The 24383-nt window shown below is 52.8% G+C and overlaps 2 protein-coding genes across 4 annotated transcripts in view; one reads left to right on the forward strand and one right to left on the reverse strand.

The window, feature by feature from the left end:
- The window catches only part of nphp3 (nephronophthisis 3), a 64099-nt gene extending 59694 nt beyond the window's left edge, over window positions 1–4405 (reverse strand). The window contains exon 1 of one of the 3 annotated variants that reach the window (XM_059652186.1): window positions 4290–4405. The gene's annotated coding sequence lies outside the window, so the exon portion shown is untranslated. Of the gene's footprint in view, window positions 1–3764; window positions 4148–4289 lie in introns of those variants that run through there. The other 2 variants (XM_059652178.1, XM_048562158.2) reach the window with 2 other exon arrangements.
- A 43-nt stretch (window positions 4406–4448) lies between these two features.
- The window catches only part of ssr1 (signal sequence receptor, alpha), a 41035-nt gene continuing 21100 nt past the window's right edge, over window positions 4449–24383 (forward strand). The window contains exons 1-3 of the mRNA XM_048562189.2: window positions 4449–4601; window positions 9346–9464; window positions 10234–10345. Coding sequence (XP_048418146.2) covers window positions 4475–4601; window positions 9346–9464; window positions 10234–10345 — 358 coding nt within the window. The 5' untranslated portion in view covers window positions 4449–4474. The remainder of the gene's footprint in view (window positions 4602–9345; window positions 9465–10233; window positions 10346–24383) is intronic.

Below are 24383 nucleotides of genomic sequence, written 5' to 3' on the forward strand. Positions count from 1 at the left end.
GGCTTGGAAAAGCTTGTGTGAAACATAAACACCATCACAAGCTGGTCAGTGTGAATTCAATGAATCAATGACTGACATTTTAAATGAAAACAGGCAAATATTCAAAAAAGAGAAACTGACGTGAATGAAGAAAATGCAAGGAAAAGGATTTTGCAGTTATGCAGCAGTTAGTGTTTACAGAAAACCAACCTAGTCATTACAGCCAAACTCCTTCCATATAATGGAATTCCAAGACGCTACGCAAGTTCAATTATCTTCAAATTTTCATTGTGTTTGAATTAAGTTTACATTATATATACAACATTCTTATATCTATAATAGTTATCTCCAACCAACCCTGCACAGTAAAACTGACATGTCCATTGAAAGCACAACGTTGTTTTAAAATATTGGATCACCCTTTACTAGTCCTCACAGAGAAAGGTATCTCCTGCGCATTTCATATTGCAATTCTGTAAATGTTTTCATATTTTTCCAAAAATAATCATTCTTTCTCCATTCATTCATGGTATGTTATGTTGCTGACTAGGCCTGCATTTACTGCCCATCCCTAATAGCCCTTGAGAAGGTGGTGCTGTGCTATCTTCATGAATTGCTGCAGTTTCTGTGATGTAGGTACACCACGGTGCAGCTGGGAAGGGAGTTCCAGAATAGAGACCCAGAAACATATAGCACAGAATACATATTCCTTGAGACAGGCAAGAGGCGTATCGCATCAAACATTCACAAATCAGATAAATAAGCAAATCCATACAACTGACCACGTTTTTCAGTCAGGTTTCATTATTATCATGGGTTCACATGAGCAAAGCTTGATTCAAATTTCTCTTTGTAGCATTCAAATTTGTACACATTCACTGGATTGTCGGCTACTTATCTGGATCATAACAGTGATTACCGACAACATTATGATGCCTGGTTCTACAACTATTGAATGTAAAAGATAAACATTTCCACGTCAAGTTGATACGAAGCTGTTTACTCTGGAGAAGCTAAATCAAAGTCCTCTGAAAAACTAGAAACCTGCTGTGTACCCTAGAGAAGGTTAACCACTCAACCTTGGTTCTGAAGAACTATGACCTTGGCTGCATGCCATTGCTTTGTCTGAAGAACACTTCTGATCTGTCCTTTTTCAAAGCTTAGGCAAGTATTCAAGGCTAGTTTCTTATTATTCAGAACCAGTAAAACATCATTTCCTTCACTAATACATCTAGTGAGCGTATCATTTATGAAGCATTACCTATATTAAAAATCCGTTATCTGCAAATACTTATGTGGATGACCTGAATTTCTGCTGTCACACTTCTGGTACATTTTCCCAATTCAGAAATTCTTATGTCCAAATTTCTAATGGAAAATTGCATATCTAAAGGTTAAAAAAATTCAAAAAATATTTGTGCAAGCTTATGCTACAATTAAATGTCTTCACTAAGAGACCTCCACCTCCTCATGCCAATTTCAAGGCTGAGTTTATTTGCACAGCGTTGGAAACTTGCAAGTGGAATTTGAACTGTGCAGTTTACCTACTTCCCTAGGATGTAAAAAATGTCAGTCAAACGCATAAATTGCAGTGTTTTCTTTAGCATTATGTTTTCAAAAATTATTTGAAAGAAGTTATGAAGTTCTATCAAACTGAAATTTACATGGACTATTCTCACTGAACGAAAGAAATTTTGCGGGTGAGACAGAACAGGGAAGTCAATATCAGTTACAAGTTTTGTCTTGAATTCAATTAACTTTAAAAAAAATGATCATGTCAACTGAAAAAAGAAAATAAATAACCTTTTCTGTAATAAAGTGTGAAGCTGGATGAACACAGCAGGCCAAGCAGCATCTTAGGAGCACAAAAGCTGATGTTTCAGGCCTACAGGAAACATCAGCTTTTGTGCTCCTAAGATGCTGCTTGGCCTGATGTGTTCATCCAGCTTCACACTTTGTTAACTCGGATTCTCCAGCATCTGCAGTTCCCATTGTGTCTGAACCTTTTCTGCAAGTTCACTTCAGTATTATCAAAACAGTAGTTTTGAAGCCAGCTAGTTCCTTCATGTGTTTTGAGTGGTAGAAAAGAGGAGTGCAAAACAAAGATTCTAATTTCCAACACTGTTGGTGGGAGCGAAAGACAAGCAGGGACAAACTGAGGAAGATGCAGAAATGCAGAATAGAGGATTATTTTCTTTTTAGTTTTGCTCCTTTTTTTTAATCAGAGTTTAAGGGAAGTAACAAAGAGATCAGTAACAAAGCTGACAGAGGGTGTTGGGCTCTCAGCCCACCATCATTTACTCTTGGAAGACACTGGGCTCTGGCGGTAACAACACCATGGATGAGAGTTTCAGTACCAAATAGAGGAGGATGAGTTGAATAATATTACAGAAGTGAAATTAGGCAGTCTTTCCTAATGAAAAGCAGAAAGCAGCACATGGAGCCAAAGTGAACCCAAGTTCATTTCTGAACAAGGGTCCCGACCCAAAACTTTCTTGCTCCTCTGATGCTACCTGACCTGCTGTGTTCCTCCAGCTCCCCATGCTTGATTATCCCCAAATTTCTGTTACGTACTTTCGTTCTGCACATGACAGAGACTGGCAAACAAAATTGAAGTAGTGGTGAGTGAGAGAGTGTATTGTGGGAGACCAAAGGCAGTGGTTTTGGACTTCTGCATTAGAAAAAAACCTCTTATTCAAAAGCCTGGATGTTGGACAAGAAGGCTAACAAAGATGCAGCGGAGGGTGTTAGGAAACTGGGATGATGTAGACTTCAGTTTCATCAGCATATACATGGAAACTAAGGCTATGTCTTTGAATTGACGGGAAGCATGAAAAATAGGAAGAGAACTAAGATTAGAATCTGGAGGCAGGAGAATAAAGAGATACTGGAGATTCTCTAGTTTATTATTGACTAAGAAGGTATAACCAAAGTGTGAACAGCTGGAATTCAGTCAGACTTTTTTATTCTTTCATGGGATTTGGCTACCACCAACTACGAGGTGGCCAATTTGAAGAAGGTAGTATGTCAAAGGTTACAGCGCAGTCATGAAGTTTGAAGAAAAATTGTGCACTACATCCAGGGAATGTGTCAAACAAGGTTTTGGTTAGGGCTGCTCTGAGCAAGTTAATTGGCAAAGTTCAAATATGGTGTCGAGGGATAGACAAGCAGATTTGGAAAATGACAGCAAACCAAAGACTTAAAAGGAAAGTTTGGAAAAGAGGGAAGAGGCAAAAATGGAAAGGTTAGGAAAGTTGAGATGAAAGCTAGCAAGGATTAGTGCCCAGTTTATTCCTCAGTCCTTGGCACCACCTCCCAATGTCAAAACAAAATAGAAGACACAGAAAACAGAGAGAAGAATGAACAGAGCAATAGCAATAGTAGGAACTGCCAACGCTGCAGAATCTGAGATAACAAGGTGTTATCACGCATGCACGCTCTACACCTTGTTATCTCAGAGTAATAGCAAGTGTGTTTGCCCCTCGTGAGTCTACACCACCATTCAATAAGTGCATGCTTTTCTACCTGAACGCTATATTGCCACACTATTCCTTCATGCCCTCGGTGCCTGAAAAATCTACTAACTGCCAGCTGAGCAATCGCAGCTCTCCAGGCAGAGAATGCCAAAGATCCACAAACGAAAACAAAAACTCTCCTCATCCGAGTCCTAAACATTCAGCCCATAATATGTTGAATTTGTTACCGGCTCTTGGACGGTAGGGGAGCCCCAGGCAGCAGCAACACAAACATGGCAACGCAGGAGGGGGGAACGTGATGTGACTTACCCCTGAGTTCTGTCTGAAACCCGTCTGCGGAGACTGTCCAGTCAGCGGCAGCTCATCAGGGGACACACTAGCGACCAGCACCCTGACTAGCAGTGAATGGCAGTCAACGTTGGGGAACGGTGCGTGGGGAAACCGCGGCAGCTGCAGTCTCATAGCCCCGGCCTCCGCTATTGCCCCCCCCCCCCGGTCACAACGTCTGTGTGTCGCCGTACGGAGAAAACCAATTTTATTCCGGTGTGAGACGACGGGTTGTGGGGGACCGGTTCACAGTCGGCGCCGAGAAGGAGCGGACGGCGACGTTTAGACGCGAGCGGGGCGCCGGGCACCCCTCCGCCCCCGCAGCCGCGCACCCGCCATTGCCCTCCCCCGCTCCGCTGCCCCTGGTTACGCCGAGAGCGTCACGGCATCGCGGCCACGCAGGCGCGTCGGCCGCCCACGTACCCGGCGCGACGGCGTCCCCGGAGGGACACAACACCCCAATCCCCTCCTCCTCGCGCCGACTTCGAAATCGTTTCGGGAGCCTACCTGCCTCTCCCGCACTTTCATCGAACGTTGCGAGGTTTTTTTTGCTTTTATGAATAAAATCCGGGTACTCCGAGTTCTCTTTCGAATGATCTGGAGAAGTGGACGGGCACCGGGGGCGGGGCGACCCGCGGGTGGGCGGGGCCTGACCTTTCACCACCCCCGCTCCTCCCCTCGGCGGTGCCCGGATGGAGACCGACGCCATTCTGAGTGAGCGAGGATCCGAGAGTGAGCGGGTCATGGGTAGGCTCCACAATCTCCTGGTCTTCCTGCTGCTGGCCTCCCCCCTCTGCCTCTTCCAGCACGGCGGCCCCGGTAAGAGCCTTCAACGACATCAAAGCGCGGCGGGAGGGGGACAGGTGCTGCTACTGCTGCCGCCCCGGTGGGGGGGGTGGGGTTGGTGCTGACCTGGCGCCTCCTTCGCCGGCTCCAGGCTCGGTTGAAACCCGCGGCAAGGGCCTCGCTGCCGCCAACCTCCGCACACGGGCTGGCTGGCTTCTGTAACCTTCTGCCCGACTCCGGGTTTTAACCCTCTTGTGTTTGGAAAAGGCGGGCGGGGGGGGTCCAGGGCGATGGTGAAGCTCAGCCCCTGCCAGGTTTAGAGCTGACGTGTCAGTCCTGGGTTTTCAAAATTAGCCTCGGATGTTGCTCTCAGGAGCTGGCCTCGTGTCTCATCCTCTCTCATTGACTCCCATCCCAAGACTTAATCTTCTGCCCGTCGTCGTTCAGGTTTTACACCCTACTTTTCTTCTGTTTTTGAGTGTTGGAGTGACTGCGTCGTCTCATTATCCTTTTGGATCGAATTTCTGCAAATGATTGCTGTATTGTATCAGTGACATTGGCTGCCTTTTAAAAAGAACAGACTTATTTGGAGCCTCTGATGAAGGGTCTAGGCCCGAAACGTCAGCTTTTGTGCTCCTGAGATGCTGCTTGGCCTGCTGTGTTCATCCAGCCTCACATTTTATTATCTTAGACTTATTTGGAGTGTTTAGTTGTGCCATCTTTATTGAATGACAGCAAGATCTATGCAGCATGACTCCTGTAGTTAATAGAACTGAGAAAAGTCTTTTTCAGATGTGAAACTTGTTTCTGTCTCCACTGATAGCAACTGACCTGATTTTTCTCCAAAGTTTTCTCTGGTTAATAAATCTGACAGTTCTCAAAAAATCTGAGTTATGCACTGGAGGACTTTTTTCCATTTTGGTTTTCCAGAGTAATTGTTCAGCTCTGCTCAATTTGTGGAGCTCAGGACAAAAGTTCAATAGGGTAGTGCTTTCATAGACTTTTTAACCCATTAATTAACATTTGCCTTACGTATCTGCCACAGTCTGGAGTTGTCTTTCTCTGAATAACCCTTTGGGGAGATAGCTGTGATTTTATTGAATGGTGGAGCAGACTGGAGGAGCTCAAAGGCTACTCCTGTACCTATTTCTTATGGTCCTCTATTTTCCATGAAGCTGTTCAGTAATACTTGTTTGAGGTGGGAGGACAGACATTTTAAAACTAACATTGGTGTTTTTTTAAGCATATATCTTAAAGGAATTCTATTTCCTTCTACTGGACAGGTGTGAGGTGTTTACACTGAAACAATGGCAGCAGCCTGTGTGCTAACGATCGATAGATATTGACTCCCCAGCAAAGTGTTAGGAATGCTGGGAGTTTTTAGTAATTGTGCTTTAAATTGCCCATTTAGTTCAAAGTTAACAAGAGGTTGGGTTCTCAATAGTGAATCAGCATCTCCATCTAAGTATGGTCTAGTATCCAACACATTGCCATGGTGATTAATGGTGTATCCTCCTTTGGTTCTCACGAAGAACATAGTGTCATAGTCGTGACCACACAGAAACGAACCCATTCAGTCATTAACTCCAAGCCAACTGCATAGACCAATCCACTCTGTCCCATTCTGTAGCTTAATCAATGAAACCCTGAAAGTTTATTTCTTTCAATACTGATTTCTTTTCATTTTGGAATTATTGTCATCATCTCCATTTCGAGCATCACTATAAGACACCAAAATAGTACCCAAGCATTGGTATGTCTTCTGAGAAGATGCTGGCTGACTGACAATCTATTGCATTGCCTGCATTTTCCATTTTTAATACTAAGGTTGCAACAATTTATTGCAAAATTTCTCTGAAAATACTTTACCTTTGGTTTAAAGTAAAATTGTAAATGCACTTTAGATGCTGTGACTGTTGAGGGAATTGATGTTTCCAGCATCAAAAGTGAGCAGTTCAATCCGTGATGTCAATGCTAGTGTTTTCAGATTGAGCAACGCAGTGGCATTAGTTCTAAATCATTCATGTTTCGCTCATGTGCCTTCTCCTGCATCAATTGTGTGTACGTTTTCAACAGTAATGTCTCATTGCTAACTTTTCCATCAGAAAGAAGTCTTTATGCAACTCCATTATAGTTTACTCTTCAAACCTGTATTAAATCTCTCTTTCCTAAGTACCTCAAATCTACTTGTAGCCATTTTTCATCCTTAAATTGAATGAGACTGTATTCTCTAAGACTTCAATATGCTTTCAATAATGGGTTACTCCCATAACTAAAGTGCTCATGGTATGATATTGTTAATAGTTGTCCTTTTGTCTTTTAGCTTGGTGTCCCATTGAACAACATACCCCGGTGTTAAAACCTCAATTCTGTTGACGACTTATTTATCTACGTGTCTTCACATTTTTAGAGATAAAAATTATTAAACTGTTATATAAATTCCTGGCTCTGTCCACATTAACACCTTTCAGCAGTTTTTGTATTTATGGATGCTTGCACTCCTATTTTTCTCCCTAGATTCAAAATTTCAAACCTGTGCGTTCACGGTAGCAAAATTTAGTGTTGCATGCACATTGAGGCATCTTGTCGAACGTAGCTGATGCAGGCTTACAAGAGAGCCATTCAGATAATTCCTCGATGGAGACTCCAGATTGTGACTGGAAACTTGTAGAACTGAATCCATCCATTGGAGAATACGTTGGGGCTACATGTTCCTTAGGTGGAATAAAATGCGAGAATATTTTGCTTCTTGGTCTTAGCTGAGGTTGTTTGAAATAGACTAGGAGCAAATAAAAGTTTTCTTCATTATGGGCTACTTAGTTGTTTACTATAATGCTTCCACGATCGTGTACAAATGTTATCAGTTATATACATGTGTCAGAGCAGGAATAGACCATTCAGCCCCTCAAGTTAGCCCCACTATTTGGTAACATAGTGCCCGATTTGATTATGATTGCTGCTCCTAGCAATCCCTGATACTCTTTGACTCCTTTGGTCAAGATTCAAACTTATTACCCGTGATATACCGTGAGAGCCAACTACATTTCTATGGATCTGCTGTCACGTAGGTCTGAAGTTTCCAGTGCTAGCAGATCCTGATAATTGAAGATTGATCAACCAGTCTACAATACTGCAAAGGAACTTTCCCTAGCAACCATTCAAGTTTATGGACGGGGCAGACTTAAGCTTTCTTTAATTTAGCAATTTTGTTTTAGGAGGAATGAGCACCTTCATAAAGCTCTCAATATTTTAGTAATTATTTCTTGTAGAGTATTATAGCATTGGATTCTTGAAAAAGAAGTGTATAATTCTTCAATTCCAGTGACATCTGGCACGATTCTTTAGCTAAACATTTTGCTGCTTTTTATAAGGAATGGTAAAACTGATCACTGTGTTAGGCACTGGGCAAGTTTGAGCCATTAGCTTTATCAATTGGTACCTTTTTTAAAAATATTCTCCAGTCGCCACTGATTTGAAGACTGTCTGGTTTCATTTCTACAGATAGTAATGGAAAACAGATTTACCAAATTACATCTAAACCAACCTAGTCTCTTTGCATTAAAGCTCACCCTTTGGTAAAATGTTCCCAATGCAGTTATATATTTTTGCATTTATAAGTACTATGTTGGCACTCGGAGTTGCACTTATTGTGCAAACTAGTCCAGTTTTAAAATAGCATACTTCTAGTTTTGCACAATAAATCTTAATTGTCCTGCAAGTTCAGCTTAAGTTTCTACTCAACACTGCAACCCACACTGCCTCAATCGCCTGGCTACTGAGTCAATTCATACTTGTTCTCCTAGTGATATGAGAGAATTTTTTAATATACTCTCATGGGATGTGATTTGCTCCCAATCCCTAATTGAACTGGGTGTATTTACAGGCCATTTCAGAGGGCTGTTGAGAGCCAACTACATTTCTATGGATCTGCTGTCACATGTAGGTCAGACTAAGAACTTTGGATTTCCTCCCCTGAGGACAGTAGTGAACTAAATGAGTTTTCACAACAGTCGATGGTAGTTTCACGGTCAGTGGTACTGAGTCTTGCTTTCAGTTCCAGATTTCTTAATAGATTCAAATTCCTGCTGTCGTAATGGGATTTGGACCACTGCTCTCAGTTTTAGCCCAGGTATCTCAATTACTAGGACAATGACATTGCCACTGCACTACTTTGCACCATGTATTGTGGCATTAATTCAGTTCTAGAGTTCCACAAATCGTTATGCCAAGCTAGGTTGTATCAAAAGCTAATCGAAACTCGAAGGAAATCAAAAAAGTCTTAAGTGACTGTGGAGAGGAAAGAACTAAATTTCAGTTCAGAGGAAGGGTCACTTGACGTGAAATGTTAACTCTGATTTTTTTTTTTCTTCACAGATGCTGCCAGACCTGCTGAGCTTTTCCAGCAACTTCTGTTTTTTGTAAACTTCAGTGCGGTCTGACTTTAATTCCTTACTCTTGCATTAGTTATTTTCAGCTATTGATTCTTGAGTCACAGCAACTACCATAATGGAAGTGATCCATCCAAGATGCTTGTTTCAGAATTTAGGATGGACTCTAATAATACTGTCATTGATTGGACTGATTTAGAATAAATGTTGACAGAAGTAAACTTACACAAGTCCACACATGCAGATTGCACAGTGCTGAGGAAATGGAAAGTGCGCCTGCAAGTGTAGTAATATTTAAAATTTAACATATCTTTAATCCCTTCAAAATTTTGTCCCTATGTAGAAAATAGCTTTCATGAAAGTAATATACTCTTATTTGGGATCAACAGGGGCAAGACATCTTGTTGCTGCAGATGATCCAACAGAGGATGAGGAAGGTATTGATGATTCTGTCGTGGAAGATGATGATGATGAAGCGGAAATAGAAGAGGATGAGCCAACAGACGTTGTGAGTTTTTCAGTTCAAGCCTAATGTAAAATGCAAGGGCTTCACATTCCTGGCATTTCTGATCATACATTTTCTTCATTGCCATAACCTCTTGTATGGTCATGATTGAAGATGTGGATTTAAAATTTGTTGTGTATAGTGCCTTCTGTGCGGTGATTGCATTTCTATTTAACATTCCAGAGAACAGTTTCTCTTTAAAAATTGGCAATGGATATCATGTGTGCATGTTCACAATTAAGCAACTTTTACAATGTGCACTTAATATCTAATTTTTCTTTGCTTTTGTCATTTCAATTAACACTCACCTGGTTTGGATTTAATCTAATTCACTTAAGAATTTAAGATGTTAGCTTTTGTCCATGTTTCAAAAGCTTAAACTTTTGAAACACACAAGATTTTCTTGCCTGCTAGCATTATTGTGTGCTTGCTTTAAATTTGACAGGTGTTTGCCATTTCGGTATATGATATATAATTTAATTTAGGACTCGCATGGTGCTGTGGTAGTGTCCCTACTTCTGAGCCAAGGGGGACTGAATCCAAGTCCTACCTGCACCAGAGCCATTTAATAACATCTTTGACCAGATTGACTTGATCACATAATTTGAATTGAGCAGAATAGGTATGGTACCCATCATTCATTATCTGAGGATGTTCTTGACTGAGAAAACCTGCGCATATTGTTGGGCAGCTTCAAGAGCTGCAAATAATATCTTCTGTTTTCAGTAGCTTTTTTGTGTAGTGATAATGTGATCATTCTTTGCCAATGTAGATGGAAGATGAGAAAGAAGAAGAGGAGGAGGAGGAAGAAGATGACTTGACATCTGGAGAACCCAAAGCTTCTCCCAATGCTGACACAACTATTCTGTTTGTGAAGGGAGAAGGTAGGGAACACACTTGCGAGTATAAGATACATTAAGCTATCTAATCAAATGCCAAAGTATAGTGTTGAGCAGTTTACATATTCAGTAGACACCATGTTGATCACACTGTTAAATTGACTGCACTTCCTGTTTAAGCTCAGTGTCTGTTTTACGAGCTTGTTAAACTCTTGCTGTTCAATATTCCTTAGCTATTCACATCTATAGTTTCCAGCTGTGCTAAATCTCTTAAATTTTATCTGTTGTTAATACATCTGAGTTCTCCACATTCCTTTGGTTTCTATTTCATTATGCACGTCCTCTTAAGTGTTGACTCCGAGTTAGCTCGCTTGCCTCTAGTCAGAAGGTTGCAGTCTTAACTTCCTTCCAGAGACTCCCAAAACACAATCAAAGCTGATCCTCCAACACAGTACAGAGGAAGTACTGCATTTGTTCCCTTTTTGGATAAGAGATTCATTCGAAGCCTTGTCTGTTCACCCACAGCATCATTTAAAGATGAGCAAGGAATTCTCCTAGTGACTTGGCCATTGCCATTGCTTATAGAGTGTCAAAGAACAAAAGAGCAAAGAAAATTACCGCACAAAAACAGGCCCTTCGGCCGTCCAAGCCTGCGCCGATCCAGATCCTCTATCTAAACCGGTCACCTATTTTCCAAGGATCTCTATCCCTCTGCTCCCTACGTATTCATGTGTCTGTCTAGATACATCTTAAATGGCACTATCGTGCCTGTCTCTACCACCTCTGCTGGCAACATGTTCCAGGCACCAACCACCCTCTGCGTAAAGAACATTCCGTGCATGTTTCCCTTAAACTTTTCCCCTCTCACCTTGAAATCATGACCCCTAGTAACTGAGTCGCCCATTCTGGGGAAAAAGCTTCTTGCTATCCCCCCTGTCTATATCTTTCATGATTGACCTCAATCAGGTCCCCGCCCTCAACCTCCGTTTTTCAAATGTAAATAATCCTAATCTACTCAACCTTTCTTCATAACTAGCTCCCTCCATACCAGGCAACATCCTGGTGATCCTCCTTTGAACCCTCTCCAAAGCATCCACATCCTTTTGGTAATGTGGCAACCAGAATTATATGCAGTATTCCAAATGTGGTCGAACCAAAGTCCTATGCAACTCTAACATGACCTGCCAACTCTAGTGTCATGTAATCTGTTTACTTGATTATTGTTTGTGGGACCTTGCTGTGCAAAAGTTGGCTGCTATTGTGTTTAGATTACAACAGGGACTGCACTTTAAAAGCACTCTAAATTAGAAAATGGTGGAAACGATCAGTTCATTTGTGAGATGTGGTCATTGCCAGCTGGCCAGCATTCATTGTCCATCCCTAGTTGCAGAGTGTTAATATTTCATCTTGACACCTTCTCATCAGAACTAGAAGAAATTAGAATTGACTGTTTATAGCAAGTGTAGATGCTTGGATACGTTGAAGTTGAATGATTTATTGTCGCTTATATTTTTCACTGCATTTGTTAAAATACGATATGTCACCACACTTCGGCACCATTTTGAGTTGCATAAGATATTAAGATATGCCTAGAATATAACTTGAAAACAGTTTGCCTTGCTTTTGCTTTGCTCAACATTGAATGGGGTTGGGAGGTGGTTTCCAGTCTGGACTTTGGAACACCAATGCCCCCCGTGTCCCAGTCTGTTCAGGAGTCCTGCTAAGTAAGAGGTTATTGGTTATGCTGTGACTTCAGAGGGGAAGGAGAAGAGAGTCCCACCACGTGAAGGCACTGAACGTCAGCTGGAGGAGTGGAACTGCAAGTTGGGTCATGAAAGTAAATTATGAAAACATAGGGTTGACATGGAGATGAATGTTAGGCCACCAGGTTGCTTTTTGAAATGTATGGCCTTTTTTCAAATCACGTTTAAGTTTGAGTCTCTAGAGAAGAAAACTTTGCCCACTTTAATCTCAATATGAAACGTTTCACATTAGGATAATAGCGCTGGTGAAAATTTGGCATTAGAAGGGACAGAATAATAGTGAGTGTCATAGAGAAAGGGGGAACAGAAGAATGAGTATGTGGTAGAAAGAAAGAAGCCAGAGGAAGGGAGGAAATAAAAGGCCAAATGTCAACCCACTCCCAAGGACCCCCCCCCCCGGCCACGTGCACGCACACCCCTGCGCTTGGGTGAACCGAACTGACGCCAGCTCGGAGTGTGTCCCATCCAAGACAACCCACATTCGGTGTTAGATTTCACTAACTCCTTAGGTTGGCTCCAGTTGCCCAAGTGATAATGAATTGTGTGCCTCTGTCTGACGCTCTCTGCCTCTGTCTGACGCTCTCTGCCTCTGTCTGACGCTCTCTGCCTCTGTCTGACGCTCTCTGCCTCTGTCTGACGCTCTCTGCCTCTGTCTGACGCTCTCTGCCTCTGTCTGACGCTCTCTGCCTCTGTCTGACGCTCTCTGCCTCTGTCTGACGCTCTCTGCCTCTGTCTGACGCTCTCTGCCTCTGTCTGACGCTCTCTGCCTCTGTCTGACGCTCTCTGCCTCTGTCTGACGCTCTCTGCCTCTGTCTGACGCTCTCTGCCTCTGTCTGACGCTCTCTGCCTCTGTCTGACGCTCTCTGCCTCTGTCTGACGCTCTCTGCCTCTGTCTGACGCTCTCTGCCTCTGTCTGACGCTCTCTGCCTCTGTCTGACGCTCTCTGCCTCTGTCTGACGCTCTCTGCCTCTGTCTGACGCTCTCTGCCTCTGTCTGACGCTCTCTGCCTCTGTCTGACGCTCTCTGCCTCTGTCTGACGCTCTCTGCCTCTGTCTGACGCTCTCTGCCTCTGTCTGACGCTCTCTGCCTCTGTCTGACGCTCTCTGCCTCTGTCTGACGCTCTCTGCCTCTGTCTGACGCTCTCTGCCTCTGTCTGACGCTCTCTGCCTCTGTCTGACGCTCTCTGCCTCTGTCTGACGCTCTCTGCCTCTGTCTGACGCTCTCTGCCTCTGTCTGACGCTCTCTGCCTCTGTCTGACGCTCTCTGCCTCTGTCTGACGCTCTCTGCCTCTGTCTGACGCTCTCTGCCTCTGTCTGACGCTCTCTGCCTCTGTCTGACGCTCTCTGCCTCTGTCTGACGCTCTCTGCCTCTGTCTGACGCTCTCTGCCTCTGTCTGACGCTCTCTGCCTCTGTCTGACGCTCTCTGCCTCTGTCTGACGCTCTCTGCCTCTGTCTGACGCTCTCTGCCTCTGTCTGACGCTCTCTGCCTCTGTCTGACGCTCTCTGCCTCTGTCTGACGCTCTCTGCCTCTGTCTGACGCTCTCTGCCTCTGTCTGACGCTCTCTGCCTCTGTCTGACGCTCTCTGCCTCTGTCTGACGCTCTCTGCCTCTGTCTGACGCTCTCTGCCTCTGTCTGACGCTCTCTGCCTCTGTCTGACGCTCTCTGCCTCTGTCTGACGCTCTCTGCCTCTGTCTGACGCGCTCTGCCTCTGTCTGACGCGCTCTGCCTCTGTCTGACGCGCTCTGCCTCTGTCTGACGCGCTCTGCCTCTGTCTGACGCGCTCTGCCTCTGTCTGACGCGCTCTGCCTCTGTCTGACGCGCTCTGCCTCTGTCTGACGCGCTCTGCCTCTGTCTGACGCGCTCTGCCTCTGTCTGACGCGCTCTGCCTCTGTCTGACGCGCTCTGCCTCTGTCTGACGCGCTCTGCCTCTGTCTGACGCGCTCTGCCTCTGTCTGACGCGCTCTGCCTCTGTCTGACGCGCTCTGCCTCTGTCTGACGCGCTCTGCCTCTGTCTGACGCGCTCTGCCTCTGTCTGACGCGCTCTGCCTCTGTCTGACGCGCTCTGCCTCTGTCTGACGCGCTCTGCCTCTGTCTGACGCGCTCTGCCTCTGTCTGACGCGCTCTGCCTCTGTCTGACGCGCTCTGCCTCTGTCTGACGCGCTCTGCCTCTGTCTGACGCGCTCTGCCTCTGTCTGACGCGCTCTGCCTCTGTCTGACGCGCTCTGCCTCTGTCTGACGCGCTCTGCCTCTGTCTGACGCGCTCTGCCTCTGTCTGACGCGCTCTGCCTCTGTCTGACGCGCTCTGCCTCTGTCTGACGCGCTCTGCCTCTGTCTGACGCGCTCTGCCTCTGTCTGACGCGCTCTGCCTCTGTCTGACGCGCTCTGCCTCTGTCTGACGCGCTCTGCCTCTGTCTGACGCGCTCTGCCTCTGTCTGACGCGCTCTGCCTCTGTCTGACGCGCTCTGCCTCTGTCTGACGCGCTCTGCCTCTGTCTGACGCGCTCTGCCTCTGTCTGACGCGCTCTGCCTCTGTCTGACGCGCTCTGCCTCTGTCTGACGCGCTCTGCCTCTGTCTGACGCGCTCTGCCTCTGTCTGACGCGCTCTGCCTCTGTCTGACGCGCTCTGCCTCTGTCTGACGCGCTCTGCCTCTGTCTGACGCGCTCTGCCTCTGTCTGACGCGCTCTGCCTCTGTCTGACGCGCTCTGCCTCTGTCTGACGCGCTCTGCCTCTGTCTGACGCGCTCTGCCTCTGTCTGACGCGCTCTGCCTCTGTCTGACGCGCTCTGCCTCTGTCTGACGCGCTCTGCCTCTGTCTGACGCGCTCTGCCTCTGTCTGACGCGCTCTGCCTCTGTCTGACGCGCTCTGCCTCTGTCTGACGCGCTCTGCCTCTGTCTGACGCGCTCTGCCTCTGTCTGACGCGCTCTGCCTCTGTCTGACGCGCTCTGCCTCTGTCTGACGCGCTCTGCCTCTGTCTGACGCGCTCTGCCTCTGTCTGACGCGCTCTGCCTCTGTCTGACGCGCTCTGCCTCTGTCTGACGCGCTCTGCCTCTGTCTGACGCGCTCTGCCTCTGTCTGACGCGCTCTGCCTCTGTCTGACGCGCTCTGCCTCTGTCTGACGCGCTCTGCCTCTGTCTGACGCGCTCTGCCTCTGTCTGACGCGCTCTGCCTCTGTCTGACGCGCTCTGCCTCTGTCTGACGCGCTCTGCCTCTGTCTGACGCGCTCTGCCTCTGTCTGACGCGCTCTGCCTCTGTCTGACGCGCTCTGCCTCTGTCTGACGCGCTCTGCCTCTGTCTGACGCGCTCTGCCTCTGTCTGACGCGCTCTGCCTCTGTCTGACGCGCTCTGCCTCTGTCTGACGCGCTCTGCCTCTGTCTGACGCGCTCTGCCTCTGTCTGACGCGCTCTGCCTCTGTCTGACGCGCTCTGCCTCTGTCTGACGCGCTCTGCCTCTGTCTGACGCGCTCTGCCTCTGTCTGACGCGCTCTGCCTCTGTCTGACGCGCTCTGCCTCTGTCTGACGCGCTCTGCCTCTGTCTGACGCGCTCTGCCTCTGTCTGACGCGCTCTGCCTCTGTCTGACGCGCTCTGCCTCTGTCTGACGCGCTCTGCCTCTGTCTGACGCGCTCTGCCTCTGTCTGACGCGCTCTGCCTCTGTCTGACGCGCTCTGCCTCTGTCTGACGCGCTCTGCCTCTGTCTGACGCGCTCTGCCTCTGTCTGACGCGCTCTGCCTCTGTCTGACGCGCTCTGCCTCTGTCTGACGCGCTCTGCCTCTGTCTGACGCGCTCTGCCTCTGTCTGACGCGCTCTGCCTCTGTCTGACGCGCTCTGCCTCTGTCTGACGCGCTCTGCCTCTGTCTGACGCGCTCTGCCTCTGTCTGACGCGCTCTGCCTCTGTCTGACGCGCTCTGCCTCTGTCTGACGCGCTCTGCCTCTGTCTGACGCGCTCTGCCTCTGTCTGACGCGCTCTGCCTCTGTCTGACGCGCTCTGCCTCTGTCTGACGCGCTCTGCCTCTGTCTGACGCGCTCTGCCTCTGTCTGACGCGCTCTGCCTCTGTCTGACGCGCTCTGCCTCTGTCTGACGCGCTCTGCCTCTGTCTGACGCGCTCTGCCTCTGTCTGACGCGCTCTGCCTCTGTCTGACGCGCTCTGCCTCTGTCTGACGCGCTCTGCCTCTGTCTGACGCGCTCTGCCTCTGTCTGACGCGCTCTGCCTCTGTCTGACGCGCTCTGCCTCTGTCTGACGCGCTCTGCCTCTGTCTGACGCGCTCTGCCTCTGTCTGACGCGCTCTGCCTCTGTCTGACGCGCTCTGCCTCTGTCTGACGCGCTCTGCCTCTGTCTGACGCGCTCTGCCTCTGTCTGACGCGCTCTGCCTCTGTCTGACGCGCTCTGCCTCTGTCTGACGCGCTCTGCCTCTGTCTGACGCGCTCTGCCTCTGTCTGACGCGCTCTGCCTCTGTCTGACGCGCTCTGCCTCTGTCTGACGCGCTCTGCCTCTGTCTGACGCGCTCTGCCTCTGTCTGACGCGCTCTGCCTCTGTCTGACGCGCTCTGCCTCTGTCTGACGCGCTCTGCCTCTGTCTGACGCGCTCTGCCTCTGTCTGACGCGCTCTGCCTCTGTCTGACGCGCTCTGCCTCTGTCTGACGCGCTCTGCCTCTGTCTGACGCGCTCTGCCTCTGTCTGACGCGCTCTGCCTCTGTCTGACGCGCTCTGCCTCTGTCTGACGCGCTCTGCCTCTGTCTGACGCGCTCTGCCTCTGTCTGACGCGCTCTGCCTCTGTCTGACGCGCTCTGCCTCTGTCTGACGCGCTCTGCCTCTGTCTGACGCGCTCTGCCTCTGTCTGACGCGCTCTGCCTCTGTCTGACGCGCTCTGCCTCTGTCTGACGCGCTCTGCCTCTGTCTGACGCGCTCTGCCTCTGTCTGACGCGCTCTGCCTCTGTCTGACGCGCTCTGCCTCTGTCTGACGCGCTCTGCCTCTGTCTGACGCGCTCTGCCTCTGTCTGACGCGCTCTGCCTCTGTCTGACGCGCTCTGCCTCTGTCTGACGCGCTCTGCCTCTGTCTGACGCGCTCTGCCTCTGTCTGACGCGCTCTGCCTCTGTCTGACGCGCTCTGCCTCTGTCTGACGCGCTCTGCCTCTGTCTGACGCGCTCTGCCTCTGTCTGACGCGCTCTGCCTCTGTCTGACGCGCTCTGCCTCTGTCTGACGCGCTCTGCCTCTGTCTGACGCGCTCTGCCTCTGTCTGACGCGCTCTGCCTCTGTCTGACGCGCTCTGCCTCTGTCTGACGCGCTCTGCCTCTGTCTGACGCGCTCTGCCTCTGTCTGACGCGCTCTGCCTCTGTCTGACGCGCTCTGCCTCTGTCTGACGCGCTCTGCCTCTGTCTGACGCGCTCTGCCTCTGTCTGACGCGCTCTGCCTCTGTCTGACGCGCTCTGCCTCTGTCTGACGCGCTCTGCCTCTGTCTGACGCGCTCTGCCTCTGTCTGACGCGCTCTGCCTCTGTCTGACGCGCTCTGCCTCTGTCTGACGCGCTCTGCCTCTGTCTGACGCGCTCTGCCTCTGTCTGACGCGCTCTGCCTCTGTCTGACGCGCTCTGCCTCTGTCTGACGCGCTCTGCCTCTGTCTGACGCGCTCTGCCTCTGTCTGACGCGCTCTGCCTCTGTCTGACGCGCTCTGCCTCTGTCTGACGCGCTCTGCCTCTGTCTGACGCGCTCTGCCTCTGTCTGACGCGCTCTGCCTCTGTCTGACGCGCTCTGCCTCTGTCTGACGCGCTCTGCCTCTGTCTGACGCGCTCTGCCTCTGTCTGACGCGCTCTGCCTCTGTCTGACGCGCTCTGCCTCTGTCTGACGCGCTCTGCCTCTGTCTGACGCGCTCTGCCTCTGTCTGACGCGCTCTGCCTCTGTCTGACGCGCTCTGCCTCTGTCTGACGCGCTCTGCCTCTGTCTGACGCGCTCTGCCTCTGTCTGACGCGCTCTGCCTCTGTCTGACGCGCTCTGCCTCTGTCTGACGCGCTCTGCCTCTGTCTGACGCGCTCTGCCTCTGTCTGACGCGCTCTGCCTCTGTCTGACGCGCTCTGCCTCTGTCTGACGCGCTCTGCCTCTGTCTGACGCGCTCTGCCTCTGTCTGACGCGCTCTGCCTCTGTCTGACGCGCTCTGCCTCTGTCTGACGCGCTCTGCCTCTGTCTGACGCGCTCTGCCTCTGTCTGACGCGCTCTGCCTCTGTCTGACGCGCTCTGCCTCTGTCTGACGCGCTCTGCCTCTGTCTGACGCGCTCTGCCTCTGTCTGACGCGCTCTGCCTCTGTCTGACGCGCTCTGCCTCTGTCTGACGCGCTCTGCCTCTGTCTGACGCGCTCTGCCTCTGTCTGACGCGCTCTGCCTCTGTCTGACGCGCTCTGCCTCTGTCTGACGCGCTCTGCCTCTGTCTGACGCGCTCTGCCTCTGTCTGACGCGCTCTGCCTCTGTCTGACGCGCTCTGCCTCTGTCTGACGCGCTCTGCCTCTGTCTGACGCGCTCTGCCTCTGTCTGACGCGCTCTGCCTCTGTCTGACGCGCTCTGCCTCTGTCTGACGCGCTCTGCCTCTGTCTGACGCGCTCTGCCTCTGTCTGACGCGCTCTGCCTCTGTCTGACGCGCTCTGCCTCTGTCTGACGCGCTCTGCCTCTGTCTGACGCGCTCTGCCTCTGTCTGACGCGCTCTGCCTCTGTCTGACGCGCTCTGCCTCTGTCTGACGCGCTCTGCCTCTGTCTGACGCGCTCTGCCTCTGTCTGACGCGCTCTGCCTCTGTCTGACGCGCTCTGCCTCTGTCTGACGCGCTCTGCCTCTGTCTGACGCGCTCTGCCTCTGTCTGACGCGCTCTGCCTCTGTCTGACGCGCTCTGCCTCTGTCTGACGCGCTCTGCCTCTGTCTGACGCGCTCTGCCTCTGTCTGACGCGCTCTGCCTCTGTCTGACGCGCTCTGCCTCTGTCTGACGCGCTCTGCCTCTGTCTGACGCGCTCTGCCTCTGTCTGACGCGCTCTGCCTCTGTCTGACGCGCTCTGCCTCTGTCTGACGCGCTCTGCCTCTGTCTGACGCGCTCTGCCTCTGTCTGACGCGCTCTGCCTCTGTCTGACGCGCTCTGCCTCTGTCTGACGCGCTCTGCCTCTGTCTGACGCGCTCTGCCTCTGTCTGACGCGCTCTGCCTCTGTCTGACGCGCTCTGCCTCTGTCTGACGCGCTCTGCCTCTGTCTGACGCGCTCTGCCTCTGTCTGACGCGCTCTGCCTCTGTCTGACGCGCTCTGCCTCTGTCTGACGCGCTCTGCCTCTGTCTGACGCGCTCTGCCTCTGTCTGACGCGCTCTGCCTCTGTCTGACGCGCTCTGCCTCTGTCTGACGCGCTCTGCCTCTGTCTGACGCGCTCTGCCTCTGTCTGACGCGCTCTGCCTCTGTCTGACGCGCTCTGCCTCTGTCTGACGCGCTCTGCCTCTGTCTGACGCGCTCTGCCTCTGTCTGACGCGCTCTGCCTCTGTCTGACGCGCTCTGCCTCTGTCTGACGCGCTCTGCCTCTGTCTGACGCGCTCTGCCTCTGTCTGACGCGCTCTGCCTCTGTCTGACGCGCTCTGCCTCTGTCTGACGCGCTCTGCCTCTGTCTGACGCGCTCTGCCTCTGTCTGACGCGCTCTGCCTCTGTCTGACGCGCTCTGCCTCTGTCTGACGCGCTCTGCCTCTGTCTGACGCGCTCTGCCTCTGTCTGACGCGCTCTGCCTCTGTCTGACGCGCTCTGCCTCTGTCTGACGCGCTCTGCCTCTGTCTGACGCGCTCTGCCTCTGTCTGACGCGCTCTGCCTCTGTCTGACGCGCTCTGCCTCTGTCTGACGCGCTCTGCCTCTGTCTGACGCGCTCTGCCTCTGTCTGACGCGCTCTGCCTCTGTCTGACGCGCTCTGCCTCTGTCTGACGCGCTCTGCCTCTGTCTGACGCGCTCTGCCTCTGTCTGACGCGCTCTGCCTCTGTCTGACGCGCTCTGCCTCTGTCTGACGCGCTCTGCCTCTGTCTGACGCGCTCTGCCTCTGTCTGACGCGCTCTGCCTCTGTCTGACGCGCTCTGCCTCTGTCTGACGCGCTCTGCCTCTGTCTGACGCGCTCTGCCTCTGTCTGACGCGCTCTGCCTCTGTCTGACGCGCTCTGCCTCTGTCTGACGCGCTCTGCCTCTGTCTGACGCGCTCTGCCTCTGTCTGACGCGCTCTGCCTCTGTCTGACGCGCTCTGCCTCTGTCTGACGCGCTCTGCCTCTGTCTGACGCGCTCTGCCTCTGTCTGACGCGCTCTGCCTCTGTCTGACGCGCTCTGCCTCTGTCTGACGCGCTCTGCCTCTGTCTGACGCGCTCTGCCTCTGTCTGACGCGCTCTGCCTCTGTCTGACGCGCTCTGCCTCTGTCTGACGCGCTCTGCCTCTGTCTGACGCGCTCTGCCTCTGTCTGACGCGCTCTGCCTCTGTCTGACGCGCTCTGCCTCTGTCTGACGCGCTCTGCCTCTGTCTGACGCGCTCTGCCTCTGTCTGACGCGCTCTGCCTCTGTCTGACGCGCTCTGCCTCTGTCTGACGCGCTCTGCCTCTGTCTGACGCGCTCTGCCTCTGTCTGACGCGCTCTGCCTCTGTCTGACGCGCTCTGCCTCTGTCTGACGCGCTCTGCCTCTGTCTGACGCGCTCTGCCTCTGTCTGACGCGCTCTGCCTCTGTCTGACGCGCTCTGCCTCTGTCTGACGCGCTCTGCCTCTGTCTGACGCGCTCTGCCTCTGTCTGACGCGCTCTGCCTCTGTCTGACGCGCTCTGCCTCTGTCTGACGCGCTCTGCCTCTGTCTGACGCGCTCTGCCTCTGTCTGACGCGCTCTGCCTCTGTCTGACGCGCTCTGCCTCTGTCTGACGCGCTCTGCCTCTGTCTGACGCGCTCTGCCTCTGTCTGACGCGCTCTGCCTCTGTCTGACGCGCTCTGCCTCTGTCTGACGCGCTCTGCCTCTGTCTGACGCGCTCTGCCTCTGTCTGACGCGCTCTGCCTCTGTCTGACGCGCTCTGCCTCTGTCTGACGCGCTCTGCCTCTGTCTGACGCGCTCTGCCTCTGTCTGACGCGCTCTGCCTCTGTCTGACGCGCTCTGCCTCTGTCTGACGCGCTCTGCCTCTGTCTGACGCGCTCTGCCTCTGTCTGACGCGCTCTGCCTCTGTCTGACGCGCTCTGCCTCTGTCTGACGCGCTCTGCCTCTGTCTGACGCGCTCTGCCTCTGTCTGACGCGCTCTGCCTCTGTCTGACGCGCTCTGCCTCTGTCTGACGCGCTCTGCCTCTGTCTGACGCGCTCTGCCTCTGTCTGACGCGCTCTGCCTCTGTCTGACGCGCTCTGCCTCTGTCTGACGCGCTCTGCCTCTGTCTGACGCGCTCTGCCTCTGTCTGACGCGCTCTGCCTCTGTCTGACGCGCTCTGCCTCTGTCTGACGCGCTCTGCCTCTGTCTGACGCGCTCTGCCTCTGTCTGACGCGCTCTGCCTCTGTCTGACGCGCTCTGCCTCTGTCTGACGCGCTCTGCCTCTGTCTGACGCGCTCTGCCTCTGTCTGACGCGCTCTGCCTCTGTCTGACGCGCTCTGCCTCTGTCTGACGCGCTCTGCCTCTGTCTGACGCGCTCTGCCTCTGTCTGACGCGCTCTGCCTCTGTCTGACGCGCTCTGCCTCTGTCTGACGCGCTCTGCCTCTGTCTGACGCGCTCTGCCTCTGTCTGACGCGCTCTGCCTCTGTCTGACGCGCTCTGCCTCTGTCTGACGCGCTCTGCCTCTGTCTGACGCGCTCTGCCTCTGTCTGACGCGCTCTGCCTCTGTCTGACGCGCTCTGCCTCTGTCTGACGCGCTCTGCCTCTGTCTGACGCGCTCTGCCTCTGTCTGACGCGCTCTGCCTCTGTCTGACGCGCTCTGCCTCTGTCTGACGCGCTCTGCCTCTGTCTGACGCGCTCTGCCTCTGTCTGACGCGCTCTGCCTCTGTCTGACGCGCTCTGCCTCTGTCTGACGCGCTCTGCCTCTGTCTGACGCGCTCTGCCTCTGTCTGACGCGCTCTGCCTCTGTCTGACGCGCTCTGCCTCTGTCTGACGCGCTCTGCCTCTGTCTGACGCGCTCTGCCTCTGTCTGACGCGCTCTGCCTCTGTCTGACGCGCTCTGCCTCTGTCTGACGCGCTCTGCCTCTGTCTGACGCGCTCTGCCTCTGTCTGACGCGCTCTGCCTCTGTCTGACGCGCTCTGCCTCTGTCTGACGCGCTCTGCCTCTGTCTGACGCGCTCTGCCTCTGTCTGACGCGCTCTGCCTCTGTCTGACGCGCTCTGCCTCTGTCTGACGCGCTCTGCCTCTGTCTGACGCGCTCTGCCTCTGTCTGACGCGCTCTGCCTCTGTCTGACGCGCTCTGCCTCTGTCTGACGCGCTCTGCCTCTGTCTGACGCGCTCTGCCTCTGTCTGACGCGCTCTGCCTCTGTCTGACGCGCTCTGCCTCTGTCTGACGCGCTCTGCCTCTGTCTGACGCGCTCTGCCTCTGTCTGACGCGCTCTGCCTCTGTCTGACGCGCTCTGCCTCTGTCTGACGCGCTCTGCCTCTGTCTGACGCGCTCTGCCTCTGTCTGACGCGCTCTGCCTCTGTCTGACGCGCTCTGCCTCTGTCTGACGCGCTCTGCCTCTGTCTGACGCGCTCTGCCTCTGTCTGACGCGCTCTGCCTCTGTCTGACGCGCTCTGCCTCTGTCTGACGCGCTCTGCCTCTGTCTGACGCGCTCTGCCTCTGTCTGACGCGCTCTGCCTCTGTCTGACGCGCTCTGCCTCTGTCTGACGCGCTCTGCCTCTGTCTGACGCGCTCTGCCTCTGTCTGACGCGCTCTGCCTCTGTCTGACGCGCTCTGCCTCTGTCTGACGCGCTCTGCCTCTGTCTGACGCGCTCTGCCTCTGTCTGACGCGCTCTGCCTCTGTCTGACGCGCTCTGCCTCTGTCTGACGCGCTCTGCCTCTGTCTGACGCGCTCTGCCTCTGTCTGACGCGCTCTGCCTCTGTCTGACGCGCTCTGCCTCTGTCTGACGCGCTCTGCCTCTGTCTGACGCGCTCTGCCTCTGTCTGACGCGCTCTGCCTCTGTCTGACGCGCTCTGCCTCTGTCTGACGCGCTCTGCCTCTGTCTGACGCGCTCTGCCTCTGTCTGACGCGCTCTGCCTCTGTCTGACGCGCTCTGCCTCTGTCTGACGCGCTCTGCCTCTGTCTGACGCGCTCTGCCTCTGTCTGACGCGCTCTGCCTCTGTCTGACGCGCTCTGCCTCTGTCTGACGCGCTCTGCCTCTGTCTGACGCGCTCTGCCTCTGTCTGACGCGCTCTGCCTCTGTCTGACGCGCTCTGCCTCTGTCTGACGCGCTCTGCCTCTGTCTGACGCGCTCTGCCTCTGTCTGACGCGCTCTGCCTCTGTCTGACGCGCTCTGCCTCTGTCTGACGCGCTCTGCCTCTGTCTGACGCGCTCTGCCTCTGTCTGACGCGCTCTGCCTCTGTCTGACGCGCTCTGCCTCTGTCTGACGCGCTCTGCCTCTGTCTGACGCGCTCTGCCTCTGTCTGACGCGCTCTGCCTCTGTCTGACGCGCTCTGCCTCTGTCTGACGCGCTCTGCCTCTGTCTGACGCGCTCTGCCTCTGTCTGACGCGCTCTGCCTCTGTCTGACGCGCTCTGCCTCTGTCTGACGCGCTCTGCCTCTGTCTGACGCGCTCTGCCTCTGTCTGACGCGCTCTGCCTCTGTCTGACGCGCTCTGCCTCTGTCTGACGCGCTCTGCCTCTGTCTGACGCGCTCTGCCTCTGTCTGACGCGCTCTGCCTCTGTCTGACGCGCTCTGCCTCTGTCTGACGCGCTCTGCCTCTGTCTGACGCGCTCTGCCTCTGTCTGACGCGCTCTGCCTCTGTCTGACGCGCTCTGCCTCTGTCTGACGCGCTCTGCCTCTGTCTGACGCGCTCTGCCTCTGTCTGACGCGCTCTGCCTCTGTCTGACGCGCTCTGCCTCTGTCTGACGCGCTCTGCCTCTGTCTGACGCGCTCTGCCTCTGTCTGACGCGCTCTGCCTCTGTCTGACGCGCTCTGCCTCTGTCTGACGCGCTCTGCCTCTGTCTGACGCGCTCTGCCTCTGTCTGACGCGCTCTGCCTCTGTCTGACGCGCTCTGCCTCTGTCTGACGCGCTCTGCCTCTGTCTGACGCGCTCTGCCTCTGTCTGACGCGCTCTGCCTCTGTCTGACGCGCTCTGCCTCTGTCTGACGCGCTCTGCCTCTGTCTGACGCGCTCTGCCTCTGTCTGACGCGCTCTGCCTCTGTCTGACGCGCTCTGCCTCTGTCTGACGC

The sequence above is a fragment of the Stegostoma tigrinum genome, chromosome 2 (genome assembly GCF_030684315.1).
Source record: "Stegostoma tigrinum isolate sSteTig4 chromosome 2, sSteTig4.hap1, whole genome shotgun sequence".
Lineage (NCBI taxonomy): Eukaryota > Metazoa > Chordata > Chondrichthyes > Orectolobiformes > Stegostomatidae > Stegostoma > Stegostoma tigrinum.